The sequence below is a fragment of the Scatophagus argus genome, chromosome 7, assembly GCF_020382885.2.
Source record: "Scatophagus argus isolate fScaArg1 chromosome 7, fScaArg1.pri, whole genome shotgun sequence".
In the NCBI taxonomy this organism is placed as follows: domain Eukaryota; kingdom Metazoa; phylum Chordata; class Actinopteri; family Scatophagidae; genus Scatophagus; species Scatophagus argus.
The window spans coordinates 19,708,243-19,733,532 of NC_058499.1; the positions used below are offsets into that span (position 1 = coordinate 19,708,243).

At 39.6% G+C, this 25,290-nt stretch overlaps 1 protein-coding gene across 1 annotated transcript in view; it reads right to left on the reverse strand.

Annotated features, from left to right (window-relative positions):
- cdh13 (cadherin 13, H-cadherin (heart)) overlaps nt 1–25,290 on the reverse strand; it is a 279,497-nt gene that overhangs the window by 160,586 nt on the left and 93,621 nt on the right. Inside the window, exons 3-4 of the mRNA XM_046394809.1 lie at nt 13,764–13,975; nt 2,352–2,465 (exon numbers count right to left, since the gene is read on the reverse strand). Of these exons, the coding sequence (XP_046250765.1) occupies nt 2,352–2,465; nt 13,764–13,975 (326 nt within the window). The remainder of the gene's footprint in view (nt 1–2,351; nt 2,466–13,763; nt 13,976–25,290) is intronic.

Genomic DNA, 25,290 nt, shown 5'->3' on the forward strand with positions numbered 1-25,290 from the left:
TAAAATACCGTGACTGGAACAAAACTGGAGAGTTCCATTCGGTCAGAAAACAACTATTTCTGTAATTATGCATAATAAAGAACAGGCATTAAAGAAGTCAAAAACAAGAAAGAAAGCAGCAGGAATAAAAAAACGCTTGTCCTTGGATTGAGTTGAAATTAATTGTAACTTTTACTATGTTACAATCATCACAGTGATATAATGCAAAAATGTCCACGCAACAAGTGAAAAGCACGGGTCTTCACTCTGTGATCAAGTGATATTTTACTTAAGAAACCATTAAAGCCAAAAATAAAACAAGAGCTTCTCTTTTCAGCAAGCAAAATCATTAGACCATGGCTGCTAATTACATCCACATGAATAAAACTGCTTGGACTTGGTGCTGCGAAATCTTAAAGAGAATCTCGCGAATCTTTATTCAAATTAATATTCAGCTGGTATTTCCAGCATTGTGAGCCTTGTATTTTGACAAAGGTAATCATCCATCCATCCATTTTCTATACCGCTTATCCGTCAGGGTCGCGGGGGAGCTGGAGCCTATCCCAGCTGACTACGGGCGAGAGGCGGGGTACACCCTGGACTGGTCGCCAGTCAATCGCAGGGCCAACACACAAAGACAGACAACCACACACTCTCACACTCACACCTAGGGGCAATTTAGAGTAGTCAATTAACCTAATGTGCATGTTTTTGGTATTGTGGGAGGAAGCCGGAGTACCCGGAGAAAACCCACGCAGGCACAGGGAGAACATGCAAACTCCACATAGAAGGGCCCAGACCGGGATTCGAACCTGGAACCCTCTTGCTATGAGGCGACAGTGCTAACCACTGCACCACCGTGCCGCCCAAGGTAATCATTTGCTGAAAATAATAAACGCACTCATCATCAGCCAGTTCCTGATGTGCTTCCATGAGCCTGGTCATGAGTCCCATGAATGACATGCACTCTGATCCGGGACAACAAGTCTGTCACTGTCAGATTGAAATTAAGAGAAAAGTATCGTCTGTAGCCCACAGCAGCAGTCTGAAGAAACAGCATGCTAAAAACCAGCAGATCCTGAACTTCTTGTTCAAGCAGGATCAAGGTAGTAATATTATGGAAAGAATCCCTACAGAAACAGTTTTTTTGTTAAAGAGTAAAATCCGTTTTGTTTAACCAGAAACACTCGCTTACAGGGAAGTCTCACACTGAAATCTCATGAGGGGGGAGTTATTGAAGTTGTTTCCTCATCTAGATGGTTGACTTTGGAAATAAATTCTTGCTGGCAGTTCCTCACAGTAAACTCCTCTCTTTAGCTTTGACTCTGCAACAACAACTCACCTCTCACAAGATTTCGGAATGAGACTTCTCCTTGAGCGAGATTTGTGTTTGTGCATTTTAAAGGATTTTACTCAAAAATGTCGATCTCTGTAGGGATCCGTTCTGTAATGTTCTCAGGCACTTAGACTAACAATCTCTGCGAGTGCCAAAAAAAGCACTTTTGGTGGAAGTAGCAGCAAAGGCCATTGCAGCCTTTGTGGCCATGTAACAGCTTCCAGAAGTATGGTAAGTATGAATCATTTCCACATCAAAATACTACAGGGCCCAGGTTTAAAAATACTAGAATTTTTGTATCTGCTTTTGAATTACTGACAAGTTAGAAGTGTCTGCAAGTTATTGCAGTTTGACAGAAACTTCCTCTAATGGACTTGTGTTTCCCTTATTAGTCTGACACAATTTAAACTCTCAGGTAAATTTAGGTTTAAGCTAATATGGTTAGTGTTGGCCCTTAGTGACTTTATATCTGCCCATGATATCTGCATGGTGTCCAAGAGACAAAACTCAACTGAAATTCCACTCAGCCAAACTCATTTAAGTAAAAATGATTAGAAGGTTGCCACAATAATATATATATGTTTATTTGTTTTGTTTGTGAAAAACAGTCAATCCAAATTGACTTTGTTAACATTAGATCAATGAAATAATAAAAATATATTTAGTGAAGGCAAAGAAGTGTTAAACCACCATTTCTCTTTTCACATTCTTACATACCTCCGTATAGTTACAGTCATCACCTTTATATCTACCCTAAAATAATCTATGAAGCTGTCTAACACATTAGGGAGCACACCATGTCCTTCCCCTTTTGAGTTAAACAAGATCATGGAGAACACTGACAAAACAACACTTTAATCTTCAAAACAAAAAGCTTTAATGCACTGATTGCACTGGTCCTGTTGTTTCTGCAATTTTCTCTGCAAGGTGAGCATCTCTTCATCGTTCTTGTTATGGAATCATTCTTGTTTAAAACTGGGATGCTGCTGGGAAATCAAGCCCACGTAAGTTTATGACAGGAACCTGTGTTTCTTACCTTGCCAATGATCCTGGGGAAGGGGGCTCTCAGGTTCTCAGTTACGATTATGGGAGGAACCAGCAAGGACCTCTTCGATCTGTCCAGCAGCATCTCGCCCAGACCCAGGATATTCTAAAATACAAAGAACAGAAACAATATTTTTAAACTTTGAAATAACAATACAACTTGTAGCGATTCCCTTTATATTTCTCACACCAAACAATAGGCCACCTTGACCAAAACCTTGTTAGCATCCTGTGAACAATCAATCTAAAACACATACACTGAAAGCAGTCAGCTATGCATTTTGAAATGCTGAGATAAATGTTTAAGCAAACTACTCTTGGACTGATTCCCAACTTTGAATGCAAAGTGGTATGCAGTCAACTATAAAACAGGGATGTGAAACTGGCAAGTAGCACCCTATACTTTACATGGTTGGAGAGGAGAGAAAAATAGAGAAAATTCTCTGAGCAAATAAGAAACACCTTTTGCTTTCACTGCAATTTAATCTTTTATGCTTACATGTTGAATAAGGACAGAAGAGAAAGGGAGGAAACAAAGTCTTTAAGCAAGAGCAAGAAGACAAGGAACATGGTAAGAATGAAGAACTAAGAGATGACAAAGTTTTGGAGAAGCAGTTGTGTTGTTCAAGCAGAAGGAGCCAATCTGAAATGTTATTTTTCCCCTTGAGAACGCAGCAGCATAATCTCATTTCATCTTCCACCCTCCTGCCATTGTAAACAAAAAATGTGGTTGTTACTGTATAATATAGTGAGAGATTTCTCGCTCTCTTCTTCAGTTTGGGATCACTGATGCAGTTAGAGCCCCTCTGCTTGGATGCTCATGAAAATAACGTCTGTCACTGACAACATGACGTTGATGGCCCACAGGGGGAGAAAGTGTACAACCTGGTGATGAGCTAGGAAGAGATGACGATAATACTGTAATAAGCTTGGTGTTGAAAAAATTGTGTTACATAGTTTTAATAAAAATCAATTAACATAAAATTAAACAAATTTGACTCATTTTTTGTCTTACTGTCCTGTATGTTTTGTCTTTGCCGCCAGACTGGCTCTTGTTATGCTTTTCAAGCCTTACTAATACACTAAAAGCTTTTCAAGCAGTGCAGCACTGTTCAGTGACGTCTTGATCTCCCCAAATAATCACAAGTCAGGTCCGAAGGTAAACCATGACCTACATAGAGATAATCTGGCAATTGCTTCCAAAAGAAGGCCACCCAAAGACATAACCACAACAGGCCTAGGGGATTTACCTTTTGGCAGAAAATCCACAGACACTTTTATCTACTGTCATTTACAATTTAAACATCATTTTCTCTGGTTAAGTGTTGCCTACATAGATAGGAGTCATATTGTAAGGATGAAGTATGAAGTGGAAAAGGATATGTGATAATAAGAAACTTCTATGATACAGAAACTACAGCAGGTAATTCAGGTAAGTCACGGCACCACCTTTTGCAGTGCAAACACTACTACTACTATTACTACTATTTATCTGTTAAACACTGTCTGCTCGTGGCTTATAAAAATTCCCACTGTGAAATTCTCTGTCTTCATCTGCTGTCCATAAAACACAGACAAACCCCTTTTGATGCTTTACAGAAAAGGAACATTTGTTGATATTTTACTTCCTTGACAATAAAAAATATAGCAAAAATAAAAACAAACATGATTATTTTGGACAGCAAAAACAGATGACAAAATGTGATTTGGACTTTCAACAGTTATTCTCTAATCTTATTCAAACTCATCTAATTAATCTGTCCTATGAAAGCAGTCGATTGTCCATACAACGGCAAACCCTGCTGAAATGTTGACCAAAATGACTGAACAACATCAGAGCTCTTTGTGTTTTCATTTGCAATGCAAATATTCTCTTTTGTCCTTCATCTTTTGTAACCTACTTTATAACACTTTATTAACAATGTGCACTGCACATGGATGTGTGTGTGTGTGTGTGTGCACGCACGTGTGCATGTGCGTGTGTATGCAGGGGTCTGTTTGTGTTGTTACTGTTCACAGTGCTGTTCTTGGCTGACAGATACTCTGGCACCACTCTCACCCCTGTCAGAATGACGGAAAGAGAACAGGTAAGAGAGAAAAACTGAGCCATTTGTTTACAGCACAGGGGCGACACCCATACAGAGAGGGCAACACCAAACACTCGCACCAGTAACTGCCTCTATCCTCCACCCCACCAAGCTACAAAGGTCACAGAGAACACAATGAAACAGTAATCATAAACACAGCCCGACCAGAACAAACCAAAGACACACAGAGTGGTCTCTGAAATGGCCACTCTTATGGAACCCACTGGGGGATGACCTTCCAAATGTCAAAGACAGAAATATAAAACTGGACCTGAAGCAGTTAAATAGATCTCTGTGCAAAAAATGTGAGAGATTATATGACCTGTTCTGTGTCTAAAGAGCACGGTCAGTGATGTGTGTATGTGACTGGTTCACAAGCGAGTTGATGGACTTTTAAGCGCTGCCTGTAAAAATCCGTCCCGAGTCTGAAGCCCAGGGATGAGCACATCAATCCCATCATGCACAGGCCTCAGCTGTGTGATATTTGCAAAGGAGAGGGAGAAGAGCTGGGAGGCAAACAGGCACCATGATGTACTCTTAGGGTTAAGATAGACCGTAATGTCCAATCCACATCTTCACTGAGCTGAAATACTGTGGATATGGAGAGGGGATGATGGTGCTGTAAAACCTACCAATGTTCTGTAGGTGGCTCAGGATGCAGAACACATTCAGCTGGATATACGGTTTTTGTCATGCTCTTCGAGGATGGCTCACCACAAGGTATTCTGGGAAAGACTCGCAGCCCTACTTACTTCCCTCTCACCTACCACTTTGCATCTCTCCTTTGTTCCTTCCTCTCACTTAGCAACAGCTTTTCTTCACACTTCTTCCTCTTTGCACTCTGCATGTGTGATGAATACTGTTCTTATAGCTCTGTGACACTGTAAGAGAAGGAAGCCATGAATCTTTAATGTGTCCTGTTCATAAATTACTGCCGCACCATCAACCCCGATCCAACCTTAATACATTTGCTTCTCTCCTCCTCTGTCTCTGTCTCTGAAATAATCATTAAGGCATCTCAGTGTGCTGAGCTGAAAGTGTCATGACAAGAAAAAAAAAAAAGTCTTGTTAGGATGATTTACTTGACCAGTCAGAGGAATGCCCACGTGTTTACTGCATTTACAGGCACAGACACTGTATTACAGTATAGTGTATGCCATGTGTGTGTCCCTGTGTGTGTGAGGGAGAGAAAGATGGAGACTTTGTCATTGTCATTTGAGAGCAAAGTTACTGCGGCAGTAAAGTCACGTCCTTGTCTATTCTGCCATTTTCACTCTCAATGCTATATTGAGAAGTGTCATTACTCATTTGTGACAATGTGTTGCGAGGCCTGGTGAGAAATGGATAATATCAAGGCCAGCATCGGATAGTGGTGACAGGGAAGTACAGCTGCTCTATGTGGAATAAACTCTTGGATCTGCAGCCAATCAGTTCTCCTAATGCACGGTTAGACTTATAGGTACATAACATTTACACACATGGCTGATAACACACCCCTCAAAGCAGATGTTGATAGCACAATGCTTCACACTTTGTTAAAGTATAATCACCAAACATGAACAATTTTCATCTTATTCCAGCAGAATATAGTGAGACACTGACGACTAATGCTCATTACAAATATTCAATCAGCTGAAGTAATTAATACTGTACCAAAGTGATTACACTGAATGTGTGTGTACGATCTTACCTGCAGATAGTGGGGTATAGTTTTTGTGATAGTGGAAGGTACACCAACAGCAATCCAGATGTTACTGTTTCAATACCAGCTTATTATAGAATTCAAAAATAACCCAATTTCACAAACACTGACCACAGTGTCAGTGACCATCAGTCCTATATACTGTTTTCATATGGTTTAAGGGTTAGAGCACGTTTTCAGTGCCATATGCAAAATCATTGTGCAAATTATATGTTATGTTCAATTGCAATTCAGCATCTATAAGACATCAGTGTTCTTACAGGAAAAGCGTGCATCTCTATTATTTAACTTTGGATGAATTGGGTTACCAAAAAAAACAAACAAAAAAAACAAAACAAAACAAAAAAAGAAAAACTTGCCGGAATCTTGATCTCCATGATTTCTTCACAAGTCCCTAACACTGTGGAGGAGCAATTAATCTGTATTTTTAAACCTTAGTGATTTTTCACCCCACAGGAAAAGTATATTAGCTTTTCTGACAACTAACAAACTTTTCCCTTTTCTTCTACTTGAAACCCACTTCTAAAATAATGTCTTTGTTATCCTCTGCTGACCTGAAAAAGTCATGCATGTGATGATCCATGTTTCCTTTGGCTTCAATCACAGTCAGACTTTTCTCTCATCTGCAGCTGTTATAGTACCCAGAAGAGAGGCTTTTAACTAAATCTAAGAGACCTGAGCATAATTTTCATAATCTAATTTTAGCTTCTTTGCTTCAGTTGCCACCTAATTTTAGGATTTATTCCAAAAATTAAATAATACTTTTTATATTTCTCACCTTTAAGACTCCCGCAAGACACACTGGAGTCTGACCACCAAAGCAAGACATTGAGGGAAGCTGAAAATGAACACTGTTTGACTGTTTGCATTCATCCTCATGGAGATCAATTTTATCCCATGATAAGGATATATCACCAGTTGAAAAATTATGAGATTCTTGGTTGTTCTTTTCAGTAATAAAAATCAGAACATTATTAGGAAGAGAGTCTGTGTTTTATTAGTTCATCTGAGCATTTCACCTGATATAAGACAACACAAGTACCACTGGTTCTTTGTTGAATATTGTATATCAATAATTTAAGGTGAAGATTTGTTTTGCCGCTCCTGTAACTTACAATGACGTAAAGCTGTTTTGTTTTTACTCTGCAGCACAGACTGCTATGCCTAAAATTGAACAAAAAAATGTGTAAGTAAATATAATAAAAGCAAATATAATAAACCATTTCATCAAAATATGGAGGTTTAAGAGGAACTAGTATAAAAAAGACAATATACAAAGGCAGTAAACAGAATTATCAAATGACAGGCTATGGAACAGTCTAAGGAGCGATAGTGTGAGTGGGATGGAGACAGAAAGAGGAAGATTATTTCCTATAATGTGAGATGTTGTGCTGTGGCTACAAGATGTCACATCTTAGTCATTCCCAGAAAACCACACTGAACATTCAAAGCTTGTTTAGAGGAAATCTATTTGCCATTGCAGGATGAGGATTTTGTTCAGTATGCAATATTACATTTCATTCAGCATGCAAACAAAATGGATGAAACATAACAAAAGCAAAATAAATAGGCTTTTGGACTCAGATTATTTTGCCTCTTATCAGTTGTTACATTTGGATGGTGCCTGTAAATGCCCCCTGAAGCTAAGCAAATGTTCTGCATAACTGTTGTTCTGCACAACACAACCAAAACAACATGGAATAACACACACAAAAGAAATTCTGTATCTTGGAGCATGTGTTTGTTAAATTGAATTGCATTCTTCCATTAATTCACATATTGATCTGTTGCAAAAAAAGGCGCGGGGGTGGGGGGGGGGACTCGGGGGAGGGGGATAAATTATTCTTTGAATTCAGAGTTTTGCACATAATAGGAATCATTCATCAGCCTCCTCTCTCCCTAAGGGCCTGTGTTACAGCAAACTAACAGCTTGCACTGAGGAATTAAAAACAGATTCTCTCCACCTTCACTCACAGCATTTATCAATTATCAACAGCCAATATTTTGTGCTACAATACCATTAGTTATGCCAATAAATTCACCATAAAATGTTTCCGTTCTCTGTTACAGAGAAAACAAAGGGAGATTTGGGTGAGTGCTATCTCAGACTGGAGATTTAAAGCTCAGCATCCCACCGCAGTCAGTTTTGTCAGCAGTGTCATTCACAAGTCAAACCCCAGGCTTACTTAAACAAGCTTTATATTATGCCACGAGTTGGTTACAGATTCTTTAGAAGCTGCTGCCACACTGAACTTGTGTTTGATGGGCCACTTGAGACAGTGCAGAGGCACAGCGTGGGGGAGTGTGGGGGGACTACAGGATATGGACAGTGAAAGGGACAATAGATTTTCCGATGATAAGAATACCAGAGCTTGAAGAACTGCAGCAGATTAACTGAGAGTGAAATAATGAGAGCTTTTAACCACCCTGTCTCACTAAAGGACTCTCCCTTTCTCATATGCTTCTGTTAGATTTAGGATGTCCTCTTCTCTGCTGAGTTCCTCCGACAGTCTTTTTCCATCTTTGCTTGCCTCTCTACCCTATGCCTAATTCATGCACTTTATGACTATGTCTCTGCAATTAACAGTGGAGTAAATTTACTTCAGGATAGACAGCAAATCCACTTTAGTATAGACAGAGACATTCATATATTTGTGCATGGAAATGATCAAATACTTAATCTGACATATCAAGCTCCACTGATTCAGCGTGATAGCAACTTACAGTGGGAATTGAAGGAAATACACAAAGTAAAAGAAAAAATGCAGAAAATTGTAGTGATAAAATGCTATACATCCCAACTATCAATGGTTTTTGTTGTCCCAGAGTAACATACTGTGTTACATCTTGAAGGACAATTCTTATCATGGGTCTTATTTTTGTGGGTTTCGCCCTCTTTTCTTGGTCATCATAATTGCTTTTGCTATGCCAGACTCGTGTTCATGTCACTCATGTTCTCAGATATCAGCAACCTTTTCATCAATATAATGTTATCAGACCTTATGTAAATGATGGCCCTGGCTAAAAAATAAAACCCAGGGTATAATAAAAATAGATTTCCCTTCAATAGGCCACTACATTTCTAAACACTAGACAATAGTTGATTGAATATACCGCTATTAATTCATTTTACACTCATTTACCACTCTAAAATTTGCAGTTTTCTTTTGAAAAAAGACATTTATCTTCACTTCACGTGATTCACAAGTGTGCGTTTTTTAATCAAAATGCCCCAAAGAACAGTTGGTAGCTGGTATGTTGTTGATTGTATCCTGCTGAACGTTGGTTCACTTCTCTTCAATGGTGGTGCCAAGCAGCTGGTTAGTGGCAGCAAGTGGAACACACCATCATACACATCAATCCAGAGCATCTCAAACATGCTCAATGGCAGATAAGTCCAGTGAGTATGTTGGCCAGCAAGAATTGGGGTGTTTTCAGCTTCCAGAAACTGTGTACTGTGTCCTTGCAATCTGCAACCTGAAGTGATGGCACCAGGTGAATGGCACAACAATGGGCCTCAGGATCTTGTTATAGTACCCTTGTGCATTCAAATTGCCATCAATAAAATTCAAATTGCTCAAGCTTATGCATACCCATAAAACCCAACTAACATGGGGCTCTCTGTCTCACAACAGACATTCACCTGCACTTTGCTGTACATGCTGTCTGCCATCTGGTCCGTGAACCTGGATCTGTGACAAGAACACTTCTCCAAAGTGCCAGGTACCACTGAAAGTGAACAACTGCCCACTCAAGTCGGTAAAGACAGCAAAATGCAGTCAGGTTAGGACCCTCAGTGTTTTGCAAAATACTATGAAAATAACACGGGTTATGGTAAAATGAACAATTCAAAAACAATGGCTCTGACAGACTCTCCCCTAGCCATCAGGGTGCTCTCTCAAAACTTTCAACATTTGTGGCATTGTGTTGTGTGATAAAACTGCACATTTGATAGTGATCTTTAATGGTGACTAGCCCAGTTTGGTCCATTTGTGCTTAAAAATCTGGGGGAAGTAAATCTTTTGTGTGTGTCAACAGAAAGTTTTAAATCTTGGGAATTTGGGAAAACAAAAGTACTGCATTTATATTTTTGTTGAATGTAACTGTTGAGACATTTCACTTGAAACTACAAACCTTATGGCAGTGCTAGAGGAAAAGTAAGGGGCATCAACAAGGCCATTAGGATTCTCCTTCCCGGAGAATGAATGCCTATATAAAATTCTATGAAAATTAATTTAATAATTATAGCAATATCTCAGTCTGGATCAAAATGGTGGACTGACACAGAGCTGTGCCACTTGTATCACTAAAAAAATGATCACCTCTAATCTCCAACAAAAAGTAAATGCACAACAAAAAGCATGTAAGTGATTCACTAATAAAAATATTTCATGGAAAACAAACACACAAATTCACTCAAGCAGAGAACAGACCATATGGTCACATTAGTCACTAGGAACCACACAAAACTTGCCAAAAGACTAATTCACTTATACCGTCAATGACTTGCCAAGGTAACACCCATGGACTAGCTAACCAAATAAACGATGGTGAGAGACAAAAACAAATGAGAGTCACATCATGCTGAAAGGGATGAAGACATTCATTAAGCTGAAGGCTGGAGCAATGGTAGCAGTGGGACTCAGAGTGCTGCAGCAGGAAGACAGATGATCTCTGAGAGAATGAAGGGAACACTGACTGTACCTGCAGTCCCTGGAAACCTTTCCTAATCAACTTAGTGTATTTGGAGTAAATAGAGGGGGAACTGAGGTATATGGTGGAGAGACAATGGTGTTTATTCAGGTGCACAGAGTTTTGTAAGGCAGTCAATTTGCTGGCTACAGAAACACATTTCTGTGGATTATACGAACAAAAACACACATTTGCAGAGAAACAAAGCTCATTTTTGGGGTGCAGCCTTACTGCCCAAATAACTGGAAATGTCCAGTGTCATTCTCATACACCAGACTCTGGTGCACAAACATCACAGCTGTTTACATTCCCTCGTCCTTTCCTCTTCTCCTACATGTGACATCATGTTTGAATAACGTTGAAAAACATGAAGAGGGAAGTAATCAAAGTTTAAGTGTTTCTGATTTATTCTTTTGTTGAATTAAGAATTGCAACAGATTCGCTCAGAGTGTGTGTAAAGCATATGTGAAACTCACAGTGGACTCCTTTCAAGTCTTTTACTGGGACATTGCAAAGTATTTAGCACTTTTTCATCAGCTAATGTCAGTATTCAGAATCGATAAGTTAGACTGTCTATGATCAAAGCTTAAATTCAACAGCCTGAAGACAAAATAAGCGCTCAGCTCAGTTGTTGTTGCCATCTGCAACAGTGGTAGAAACTGACACATGTTTGGTGATAGCAACAATGTGCTGGCAGAGCACGGCAGCAGCTGTTCTCATGGCCTCCTCCAACAGCTTTTACATGGTCCTCTTTAGTAAATCAAAACCTTCTTATATGGTTCTCTTGGTGGATGGAACATCAATCATCTTCTCTGTGCTTTCCCTCTGTGTCATCTTTCACTGAGGCTGTAATGCCTCTGCTTGTTTAAAAGTAGAAAGCTATATTTCTTCAGATGACACAGAGTATTACCTGAATATCTGCATCACATCATTTTCACCTTCTTCAAAAGGTCCATTTGATTTCAATAGTTATAGGTGTGGGTGTTTACAAAAGGTTTGAAGTTTAAGCTTAACTTTGAGTTTAAATTTCCCAGTTGCTTAATATGGCATGTCTGAGGAGGTGCAATTATGTTAATTGATGAACATTAAGGTCACATAAGTGTTCCTCGTATTTATGAGTGATTAGAATTTATCAGCATATGCATGAATATGACTGACAACAGATGCCTCTCAACATTTGATGAATTTGGTGTTTTATGTTTTTAATTTTCATTTACAATCACAGATACATGAATGAGTTTTCAGTGACACCCACTGCCTATCATTGCATCTCCAAATAAGCTTTTCCACCTTGTATTCTCATTTACAGGAATAGTTTGACAATTTGCAACAAATTTGTGAGTTAGATGGGTACACTGATACCACTTCAATTTCTTGCACAGGAAAATTAGCTACTTTGCTCGAGGACTCAATTGGCGTAGGGGTTTTTCACCAGTATGGGGTGTCAGGTCAGAATATGGAGACTGGGTGTGGCCTCCTAAAACTCTAAGTCTACCTGACTTAGAGTTTGAGCGCAGATAGCTAACAATCATTCACTCATATTCATCTGTCTGCCCATACATAAGGGTATGAGGGTGGCATTGTGAGTGATCCTCACAGCACCACTTATCTGACACAGCCCAAATAATATCTCAAATAGCACAAAAGTTAAAGCACCAGCACTCAGTAATTAATGGTGGGTGACAATTCACATTGGCAGAATACACCAATCACTGATAACATTAATCCCACTGACAAGTGAAGTGAATAAAATTAATCATATCTTTACAATGCAATGTCCTCTGGGGAAACCTTGGGTTCTGGCAATCATGTGGGTGTTCTTTGATACACCCACCCCACCTGACCTGTTAAGGTGGAAGGGACACAGCACATCTAGGGGTATTTTGGGGTCACCAGCATTCGAATGTTGGATCCTTTGAGTACCATGCATTGAGGTGAGGTCCTGTGTCCCTTCCCCCAGGTCAGTTGAGGCCTCCGGGTTGGGGGGTGGATCAGGGGATGCCTTCTAGAGTCCACTCTCCACCGCGTGAGCCTCACCAAGACCCCTCTTGCTGAGGCTCTTCTTCTCAGCCTCAGAGTAGACCAGGATTCAGGTAGCTGCAACACTGTCTAAAAAATTATCCTGAGCCTTGAGTTCTATGTGGAGCTGAGATGTGCCCACACATGTTTTATATCATAAGCTGTTACAAGTAAAGAAGGCAGTGGAAATTCATCACAAGTTGCAGATTTTCTCCAGAAATTTTCACTACTGAATCAGCCTCTCACCATCTGAAAGGACACACTCACTCATCAGCATTTGTAGTCCAGCAAATAGGAACACCTTTCTCTCTGAAATATCTTGTGATCAGCCAACTATCTAAGCTTAGTACAAAGACTGGAAACACAGGAAACAAGTAATCTTGCTCTCTGCAAGGGTAAACAAAAATTTGCTTAGCACTACCTCTAAGGTTCACCAATTCACCATTTGTTTAATCCAGGCAAAACATAACTGTTCCTAGCTGAGAAATAGTTCAGCACATAGCCCTCTGCAACACAGGAATGTGTTATGTTTACATGTTATTTATGTTTAGATAAGAAAAATATATATATATTACATGCTAGTTAGTGTGCTTGAGAGAGCTAGTAAGCATATTTTGTTACCTTTTGACATCTTGGAAAGAAAAATGTATGTTGTTAATGTTAATGTTAAACTAAAATGCCGCTCATAAATCTCCTCTCATTCACCCTGTGGTATTGTTATTTGATCACTGCCACATAATATCCAATAATACTACATTACAGTAACCTTTTCAATCTTTAATAAAGAGTAACCTTTTCAGTTTTGATGAAGTTTAAATCAAGAAAACTGATTATTTAAAAAAAACAAAAAAATAAACACCCCTAGCACAAAATCACACACACACCAGCAGTCATTTCCACTAACCCTGAGAGAATGTGGCTGCTGAACTGGCAGTCCAGTGACTTCCACCTTTGCCATGTCATCGGCATGTCCACTGAGCCCATGGATGAACAGGACTGGACTGCTGTACAGGACATCTCGCTGAGGAACCAGATTCAGATCTCCATCCACATGGAAGCTGGGGTCTGATACCTCAAACTTAACATCTTCGTTCCCCTCACAGTCATCAAATTCAACTGGAAGAAACACACAGAACAGGTACATTTTATGCCTTCACACCAAACAAATCACAAACAATGGAAATGTCAAAAAACACTTCTTCAGGTCTTCACTGTACTGTAAAGAAAAGAACTGGAGGGTTGCCGAATGATCCACAAAAACAAGTAATTCTGAAATATGAACAGACACCCTGAAGAAACAGTAAGATGTTCTGAAAGACTCTGTCAGTGAAGGTGCAATAAAAGTTAGTGATCTCTATTCACACAAGTCTGCTGCAACATTTATGACCGATTGCACAACATGCTACGCATTGTAGGCTTATAATGTATCTAACTTGCTTTTGCAGAGCGATTGCATTCAGTCGAGAGAAGGCAGTGGTAACTAGTTGCAGGAGTGGATGAAGATAAAGGATTTAAAGTAAAGAAGAAAAGGCACCTTTGCGTTACGTGCATGAGAGGTGTCTTGTCTGACTGAGTGAGATACCGCCAAGGACTCTACCATGCTTTATCCCTTCTGATCATGTTCATCCTCTCTTTATCTCTGTCACACACTCCCCTCAGAGTCGCAACGTGATCCCAATGCCCCCCCACCCCGCTCCACCCCATCCTCAGTCATGACAATCCTACCCTCCCTCATCTTTTACCTCCTCTTTACCTCCCATGATGCTTTCTTACTGTTGTGTATCACAGACTAAGGGGGGGGGGGGGGGTCTCAGTGGAAGTTTGCATGCATGAATGTGTACACATGTTGTTGATTAGTTAAGTCAGCACAACACTAATCACATGGTATTGCACAATTCTCAGCGTGGGTCGAAAAGTGCAAGAAAATTTCAAGTCTCTGACAACTGACTGCAACGGACATATGGTGGCTTACACTTTTTTTCAGTTTCTGTTTGAGATTAGCAGTCATGACCTACAGAGTAGTTTATATGGCTATTAATATTAACAAGGAAAGATCAAAGCATTTAATCCAGCTTTATTGAAATTAATCTCACTGTTGTTTACTCCAGTGTCAGAGCCATGTTAAGTTATTGCTCATACAAACCCTAACCAAACAAACCTTTCCTACTGCTGTTGCTCCACAGAAAACACAATGTATTTAACAATATAGTTAGCACTGACAGTAACTGATCATCAAAATGCATCAGAAAATAAGCCATAGCCATCATGTTGCACACCTTTAGAAAGGTAATCACCTTTACTGTGACCTATGTGGAAAACTATGTGCAGTCAGGCTGCTCATGACATGATGATAAAAGCCATTTACTGACACATTCTTTTATTATTATTACAACATGTATTTATTTGTCTGCTGTACACAGATGAACCATTTTCTCTTCGGTTGTATATCTGACAGAGTAGCTGCTTCAGAACTGAAGTATTAAACTGGTTTGACCTCTTAATTTCAGGATTGATGTGTTTACTAGGATGCACAACCTTTACTTTATTTAGACTGAATAACCGATAGTCCTAATGAATACAGATTATCACAGTGAAAGAAAGGCTATTCAATTCAAGCACAATGGCAACCTGTTGTGATAACTAACATTTATTGCTAGTGCTTTAACTGTTATTGTTGATGTTTCTCATAAAATGAAAGGAGAAGCAATGTCGCTGGTGTTTATAACAATTTACTGGAAGACTCTATAGTTGTGATAACTTTCATTCTCATGTCTGCCTACTCCACTATCCTCCGCACCATTTTACCTTGGAGAAACAATGGCCGCGTATCTCACTTAAACTGATCAATCTGCACACATCTGTCTCCCACCACTGTAGCTCCAAGTGAAATTGGAAGAGTCCATGGTTAGCACTGCCGCACTATAAAATCAATAGGCTGAAGTCTATCAAAGCACTCATTTAATACACTTAACCTTTGTGACTGTTTAGTCTAGCTTCTTTTATCTCTTTCGCTGCAGACGTTTTAAAATCTTCCCTCTGGACAGAATCGTTTTCTGCCATCTGGATGGGGATATGAAGAGAATACTGGAGTAAAAAATAGAGGAGGAGAGAAGAAAAGAGACAGGAAAATGGAAAAAAAATGACAGGAAAGGCAAGGCTTCAATGGACACTGAGGGAGAGCTACAAAGTCAACAACCTACTCTCCAGGGAAACAAGGCTCCATCTCAATATTCAACTCTCACTTCTAAGCCAAAGCATGAAAGATGTGTTCATTTCCATTCCCATTACAAGCCTCAGATTTATTTCAATAACATGGGCGCGCTCTTTAGAGCCTGCAAATTGTAGCGCCAAACAGTGTCAGTGGCATTTCAAAGGCTGCCAGAGAGTGTTTGATGGTATTCTAATGTTGTCAGGTTTTGGGGGATTTCAGAGGAGAGCATGGTGAGCTGGCGGCTTTGAAGTTAGGCAACAATGACAGAACGCAACTTACCCCGCTCACCACCAGCACCAGCATGCACCCACTCTCTTTCTTCAGAGTGCTGGCTCAGGGTTGAAATAACTGTGCACAACATGGATTAGGGTCGCCAAAATCCCTCACTGATGACTCAAGAGAAGAAGGAGAATGTGAATGGATGGGGGTGAGGGGGTTCAACTTTTTCCTCAAGTTTGACATTCAGGTTATTTTCAGACCAAAACCTCCCATGGAGCCCGTGAGATACAAATGAAGAAATTCGGTCACCTTGGGTCATGTTGTTCTATCAACTTTCTTGGCACTGATAACACCAGTTCTCATCTAAGCTTTTAGTGAGACACGTATTCTTCAGAGATTGTATAGCTGACAATTACATTCAGAAAATTTTTGTTTTGTTCAACTTCCTGTAAGGCTTAATCAGTCATCATGTCAGTTACTTTCTAAGAGATCAAGCATAATCAAATGTTCTAACAAGACCATCAGATCGATGAAAACAAAACATCTACATACATATCTTCGATCTTGATTTTCTGACTCTTAATGTTGAAGCAGCTTATTCTGGCATCCAACATTATCCAAGCATATTTACACTGACTCCACTCTCTTTGTCTTCCACAAAAACTGGATTTTTTTTCCCTCCTCTGTTGGGTACTAAAGTTTTCCTTTGAGGTTTTTTGAAGACAATTTTCTGTCTTGTAACTAAATGTCAAGTCTCCATGATGGGAGAGATGGGAATCAGAGGAGTAATCTCAAAGGTGGCAGCACGGGTGTGTTTGAGCTGATAGCTGCCGTGTCTAACCAGGCAGAGTGTGCTCAGCCTCATAAAAAAGGCTCAGGAGAACACCATCTTCAAATAATCACTGGGCATTAGAGAGGCAGCTGCCTTTGAAAATGTATTTATACACTGAATTGCATTTTACTGCTGAGGTTCCCATCACACAGCACTGAGTAAGACCCATTATCAGGATTCAGTCGTAACAAGGCTCAAGCTTTTCAGCTATAAACAGTTTGACAGATTTTTCCAACTAAGGGGGTCCTAATGGCAGAATCGTCATGGTTTTGATTATGGTAATTAAAAGATTCCCCACACCCACCATTACTTGTGCCACTCTAACCAATCCCATCATGTCATACTTTATATGGGACCGCTAATCAATGAGTAAAGCATAGAAGTGTGTTGCATCTGAACTTTTAGCAAACCACATCGCATTTTTCATATCAAAGCAGAGGATTTGTACTATGAGATTTTTAATGTAAGTGGGGTCTATTCATATATTTCATCATATAATATTTATGCGTGTGTGTGTTCCAGTGCCATTGATGATGTTTTGTTGTATGGCACTGTCCACTGCACCGCCAGTTGCTAAAGCCAATCAAAGTACAGTTAGTTCTTATCTGTCTGTATCTGTATCTTATCTTATCAGTCAAGCATGCTGGCTATGTGGATAAATGTTTCTATCCTATCAACACATCTAAACGCTATTACTCACAATGTGATGTTGCCCCAGTATGTGATTAACAGACACGTTTTAAGTTATGGTTGGGTTTCAGTTTTGTGTGTAATGTATGGGTGTTCTGTTCTGATCTTCTCCTGTCCACACGTCAAAGTGTCCTCGGTCAAAAACATATTTAAATGTAGCTATTTACCAGTTAACAATTTTAATTTGCAACAGGAAATACATTTTGATAGAAATGTTGTGCTGGCTCTGTCTCTATCAAACTAATAACAAAATGTTGTTAATAAAAAGTCACAAAATGCTGACACTTAACATATTTGCTTAATGTTCCCTCTTAACGTATTTTATTGTACAATATCTGCTCATCGCAGTTAAAGCACGCTAAAACTTTTATATGGTTCTATTTGGTTCATGATCTTGTTAAACTTCAAAAAATTCAGCAGTGAGTTGGAGCAGGAGATATAATATGTCACAGTTTTAGTATCTCTGTTAGGTGAAAAAACATTGCTGGGAAACATAATTCAAACATTAAATCCATTTCAGTACAAAACTTAAGAGGCAGAACAAATTAGTGGTTTGAAAATGCACAAAATTTCTAGAAGGTAGATTACTTCATCCCGCACCTGCTGTGCACACATGAAGTGCCACCCACACAGACATCTGACAAAATAGTAAACATTTGCAGCATTAATAGGGCAAGCTGTTTCTTTATCAGAACACACAGACAGCTTTGTCATTCTACCCCTTTTAGCAATCAGTGGGTTAATTCATGTAAAAATGGCTGTCCAGAAGAGCTTTTTAAATGCTTCTTTGATGATATTGTCCATTTAGAAAGAAGTGCCTGCATTTCACGTTATTTAAAGACAACCATTTATATATAAAATGCGCATTTAACTTCTAATGAGAGCAGAAAAAGCTTATTACTGTTTGACATCCATTGTTGTTATAGTTGTTCTCTGGCACGGTGCATAATGCATTTCCACTAACGGAAAACAACTCGCTAATTATAACACACAGTGTGCTCCTTGAGTGTTCTTACAAAGAACAGGGCTATAAAATGTCAACTTGTGTCCTTAGAAAACTATTTCTGTTGCTAGTGTTTAATTTTAAGTTACAATAAAAACTGTCAAACCTGTAGAGAACTTACACTGTGCAGCACTGACATTTTTAAAAATTATTTACTTGAGGTTCAGAGATTGTGTTAAATCACCAGCTTAGAAATGTGCAAAAGCTGATTATGATAAGCTGGCACTTACAAAATAGATCAGTCACTAACAGCTTAGCAGCTGAGTTGAAGTCATTCTAGAAACTGTGCACAGTTGAAGCTATCTGGAACCACAGCAGTCTCATTTGAATCAAAACCACAAATCTTTTACCATGTACATGAAAAGGTTTTGTTTGGTGTTGTGTGTTAAATACAGCAGCTGGTTTGGTAGTGATGGACCGGTTTATTACACTAATCTGTGATGCTCCCTGTTGTCACCATGAACAACAAGAGATGGTTCACTCTCATGTTATACTCTGTTATCTGTTTCTCTGTCAGGGAACTGAGGTTCTTGTTTGTCTTTCTCTGTTGCTCTCGATCAGTAACAAAGAGACAGAAGAGAAATGAGAGAGTGAGTAGGGAAAAAAGAGAGAGTAATTATGGTGAAACAATAAGGACCAGCTCAGTCCTCTGTCATATGAGGCTCAGGGTGATCCGTTCTGTCTTATCGCCCTGAGTTACAGCACATTCAAGTCACCAGGACAATAATGCCAGGACACTGCCAACAGGCAACACACAAAATTTATACAAAATAATGAACCTAATGCTAGTCTTATTATACCATTTTATTAGAGTCGCATTTAAAGCTACCAGACATCACAGGTCTTATTGGGCATAACTAATGCTCAATCAGCATCTCATGAGCTGACTAATGATCACATGCAAGTTGGTCTCACACATCTTCATTCTCTCATTTTAAAACTAAGACTTAGGGTAAATGGCTCCACTATAGTGGGGCTGTACTCAGGCACAGTGGGACTTTGGGCTAAATCATAACTTCAACATGCTAAAATGCTCACAATCATGATGCTGACATTTGCCAATTAGCGGTAAACACAAAGTCATTGTGGAGCGGGTATGTGGTCATAAAAAAAGTACTGGACAGTCATGGGATCCCAAAAGTCACTACAAAATTGGGGAATTTGAGCTGTATAAAACTGTCTGACAGTCCATTCAATAATCGTTGCAACATTTGCCTTTAAAGCAATGAAAGGAACCACGGCATCATCGAAGTCATCAGGATTCGTCCTCTGGCGAGCATGAATGTTTTGCAAAATGTTGTGCCAGTCTATCAAGTAGATGTTAAGCTATTTCACCGAATAAATGAAAATTTTGTCCTGGTTGTGATGCATCAGAACAAGTCAGGGGTTCATCAAGTCATGAGAATTTATCCTCTGGAGACCATGAAGGTCTGCACAAAATGTTATGGCAGTTAATCAAATTAGTTGGTATATGTTTATTGTGCAGTGGTTAGCACTGTTGCCTCACAGCAAAAGGGTTAACTGGCTACTCTAAATTGCCCCTAAGTGAGAATGTGAGACTGTGTGGTTGTCTGTCTTTGTGTGTTGGCCCTGCGATTGACTGGCGACCAGTCCAGGGTGAACCCCGCCTCTCGCCCGTAGTCAGCCGCGACCCTGACGGATAAGCGGTATAGAAAATGGATGGATGGATGGATGTTTATTGTGGCCCAAACTGGTGGACTGACAGACTTCCATTGCTATCCCTTGACTGTACAGTACCGTAGGTGTCAGCCCTGTTTCGTAGCTTTGGCCAGATGTTATAATGAACAGCGCAGGTGGGTTTGCAGCTGCATCATAATAACATGGATGCAGAAATCAGCATTGCTTCAAAGACTGTGGATTCGCTGCCAGAACGAGGTCATACTAAATTGCTGTGGGTAATTTCTTAGCAGTGCACATTTGCGATCCTAACAGTTGCTACTCTTTAACTGCATGCTGCATTACAATTTCTGCAGTTTAACTCATCCACCTGCTAGATGAAAAAGAATGGAAAATTATACCTAACAATCAGTCATTTACGTTATCTATCAGTTTTTTTGCCTTTCTCATAGCTTTATCATGATATTCAGCCTTGACAAAACAAGGCAAACAAGACAGAACCTTGGGCTTATTAGATTTTAATAAGGTTTTCTAAGCAGCTTTTCTGTGCCATAATTGCAATGTGTATTTCCCCTGATGGGATGCAACACTTTTGTTTAGAATCACCCGCATTCATCAGGGTGAAAAATAAGTAAGAAACAGACTCCTATCTGTCCCCGCAGTCACAGAGTCAAACAAGATGAGACAAAACCCACAATATCAGACCCTCAGGGCTCAATAAAGAGGAGTGAGGCTGTCACTGACAGGAAACTGCACATTTCTTACAGGAATAGCATGTATCTTACATATAGTATGCCTTTATTTAAGTGTTGCATTGTTCTTGGTGCATGATATGAGTGAGTGAACCCTCTGCTGAACCCTGTGCTGCAAAGCAAGTTAGAAGGTAAACCAAAATATTCACTCCAACATAATTAATTAATTCATGCATTCCATCAGTCAGTTAGTAAGCCCATCAGCAAAAAGATATACCATTCAAGGTTTTTCAAAGTAAATAACATGCATATATAACACTGACAACAACAGTAAACATCCTGCTGTCTCCACACAAGCTGCAAAATGTTTAGGCCTACAGGCTTGGTCTTTGAAGTTGCCAGCTTTCAAGGTTACACCTGCTTAAATATGAATTCATCTAAATTCCTATTTGAAAACCCATCGTTACACTCCTCACCCTATTTTTATATGAAAATATAAATGAAAATGTATTGGCGCATCAATGTGATTGAGATCCCCTGAAGCCTAGCTTGACAAGGTTAACCACAGCAACAGATCTGAAGTGAGTAAGTAAGGTTTATTTCGAGCACCATAACAAACTTCAATCAGCCTGTGTTTGTTTGTTAGTGGTGGGGCAAAGTGTTTCATCAAAGAGGGCCGGGACAGAGATGGATGCCAGCAGATGATAGTAAAATAGCCTGGCAGAAGAGAGACAGAATCATAGCTATAGTTTAAGACACATCAAATGTTCAGTCTGTGGCAGATCTGTGTAGTAACTGTACATCTCTGCAAAAGGGTATCATTTAATATTCAATGCAAAAGACACTTGCATTGAATAGTATAGAAGTATACAACAAAACAGACAACTGACGACCTAGTTAGTCATTCATCAGTACAATGCATTAGATAGCTTTTGCTCAAGACTGTCAACCATAAGTCACTAATGTACCAAACAGCCAAACAACCAGTCACACATGAAATGCAGTGATGGATCAGTAAACTGCAGATAAACTATCATCAGTGGATTTGGCTATCAAGAGCTAACAAATGGTTTACAGGATTACATGTGAACATGTGTTATTGGTCACACTGTTGATAAATCAACCTTTAATTGAACCAAAATAAATTCTAAAGGTCAAAAGTCATTCTACATCCTTTCAAACATATGATTGCAATTGACTGACCATCTGGTGCTACTGGAGCAATAGTGGAAGCTCGGAGTCATAAAAAAGCGTTAGTGGCCGCTTGTTGACTACAGCAGCAGTGCTGTGCTCTAAGTTGACTTCTAAATGTACTGCTTCTATAAACGTTTGATTTTGGTTGGCCACATGCTGACCACTGAAAACCCCCTATTTACCTGAATCTGTATTGAAAACTGGTTGGGACTGTATTTAAAAACTCAGAGTTGTGTGAGCATAAATGATGCATGTCATGGCCCACTTCAAGATTTTCAAGCACTTCACAGAAAGTCAAGGAGGACCCAGGACTGTCCTGCTGTGAAAGTGCTTGAGGGCGTCTGTTGGACTTCAGGCTTTTATACACACTTTCCTCATGTCTGTAGCCCTGGAGACTTTGCTTTAGGGGTTAGCCTACCCCTACACCTTTGGGTAGTAGTATGTAACCCCCAGTCAAAAAAGAAAAGAAAGAAAAAAAAGACATCTCATTCACTGAATTCTGGAGAGTATAAATGTATAGTATCATCAAGTATCGTGCCTGGTCCTCGTTCTGTCAAGACATTATGACGATTTGTTATCCTCTAATCTGATCAAACAATATAAGTCTGTTATTATATTCAGAAAGTGAAAAATAAACTTTCTAATCTTCACACTTCATTGTCCACAGATATGCCTCTGCTTCAGGTAATGTTATTTTACTAAGGACTGTCACATTCCTGACATAGTATTTGAAGTGCTGTATACAGCACAGGTGATCAATAAGTTGGTGGCCTTAGGTAGAAGAAGATGAGTTATACAGCTCTCATTCCATGCATGCACAGTTCAACTCTTTAAATGAATATGCAGAAAGTTTGAAGTTAATAACTTTTTTGGTACTTCTGTTTCGGGTAATTGAAAATTGCAAGTCAGCACTGTCTGAGCAAATGGACAACATCAGTCTCAGTGCAGTCATCCGCTATCTAAGCCTCAAGGCTTATCATCCAAGGAGGTCCACGAGGACATGGTGGCACCACTGAAGGAGGGTGGGACCCACAGACTGCTGCCTCTTCCTCAAGATGACAGTGATGATGATATTATCGCTGCTGTGGGCCACTCTTTGGAGGTCTAAGGCGCCAGATATACAACGAAAGGATCTGTAAGCCTTGCAACTGCTGCAGTATGTAAATGAAGAAGGGGATTATACTGAACATTAAATTAATTAAATCAGGTTATTTCACTCTACTATGAATACATGCTTTGGGCCTTTGCTCACAGTATTCTACAGCTAAAATTCTATTTGATGCCCTCCCAAAGGTGATACAGAAGGTTGTCACCTACAACAAGTAAGAATTAAAAAAAAAAAAAAAAGATATGCCACTTACACCCCTAATTAGTTTAAAAAATGTGGGATTATCTGTGGTTTTAACGCTTAAGCTCGGAACATGTTTTTTGACACGCTGTTTATACTGCATGTCATTACTGCATTTCAGCTTCAATCCATTTCCATTTTTTTGTGTTATCTACATTTTGGGTTTCGACATCACAATTATGGTAGACATCATCAGCTCCACTCTTTGGCATGGGAGGACAGACTCCAAGTTGCAGAGAGCATACTGGCAATTTTACCGAGTATCGTTTACCACAGCCTTTGGGAGCATGCTAATATTGATTTCAAAAGAAGTGCATTGGAGCCCTTGGACAATGGATGCAAAACCCCATCTAAAGTTATGATCTGTGAGTGTGCCTGTGCATCTACAAGGATGATTGCAGAACATTAGATGAGATACCAGACGGAATTGAGATTAGACATGTGATCATGCATATGTTTGCTTCTACAAAATTCATTCTCCCTGAGCAGCTCAAAGGACCAGTGCATCTGTAGCATACTGTGCGTCTACATAAGTTCATGACTGGTTTTGAATGTCTATTCTGGCCAAAGCAGAGGAGGGGATATTTGCCAACCCATTTAACAAACAAGCAGCTGAAAAAAGCTGAAAACTCCTTTCCAGCTGCAGTAACACCCAAGCCTGCCAATCAAACACTTCTTACAGACACACACGTAGGAATACACACACACAGAGACGCATGCGCACACACATAAATCCATAAGCAAACTTAATTTCACACACAGCCGACATCCGGCAATGCACAGGCACCCAGCAAAGCATTCAAGCATTCAGGCAGATCAATAGGCTTTCAGGATAGCCAGTAACACACAGGTTGAGCCCCTGAGGCTCACACCAAGTGACTCAGCACTTTGTCCGGCCACTCAAGAGGAGCCATGCTGGGCTCTGGGCCAAAAGCCAAAGGCAGGAAAGTAGCATACGTGTTAGAGCAAAACTTTTGACACAAAGTAATTCTGTCACTTCTATGACAGCAGCCATCATTATCTCCTTAGTGAGTGAGTTCACAGTTCACTTGAGATGTCTGGCTGAAGGTGTTGTTGCTGAGGTATGGCCTGTTTTGTGCAGTCAATAGTCAAGGATCTGGAGAAAACTTTTTTTGTGCCATTTTTCTGTGTGTAATCTGTGTTTTACAACCTCTACTCAAGTCCGTGTGTTTAAAGATGCTGCTGTTTTCTGCTCTGTTTACTTGCTCTTACTGTTATGTCCTTGTCACACCAGCGCCTGCATTTAGACCTCTTGTCAAAGTAACTTAAAAAAAACAAAAAACCAATAGTATTTCAGACATTTTGATATGATGAGTAAAAATGAAACCATCAGCGATGAGACTGAAAGCTCATTTCTGGAAAGCACAAATAAAGTGTTTCATAGATGTCATGTTTTATTTCATTAGATTTTCATTATCCACAATATCTTTAATATCCATACTGTCACTTTAATGTCCATACTGTCTATTGGCCTGTTTAATGCCATTGTCTATTGGCCTTATTGTATTGTATTTTACAGGTAATGTATTACACTGTTGTCCTTTGTAGTTCACTGTATTGTCTGTCATCTGTTTGCACCTCAT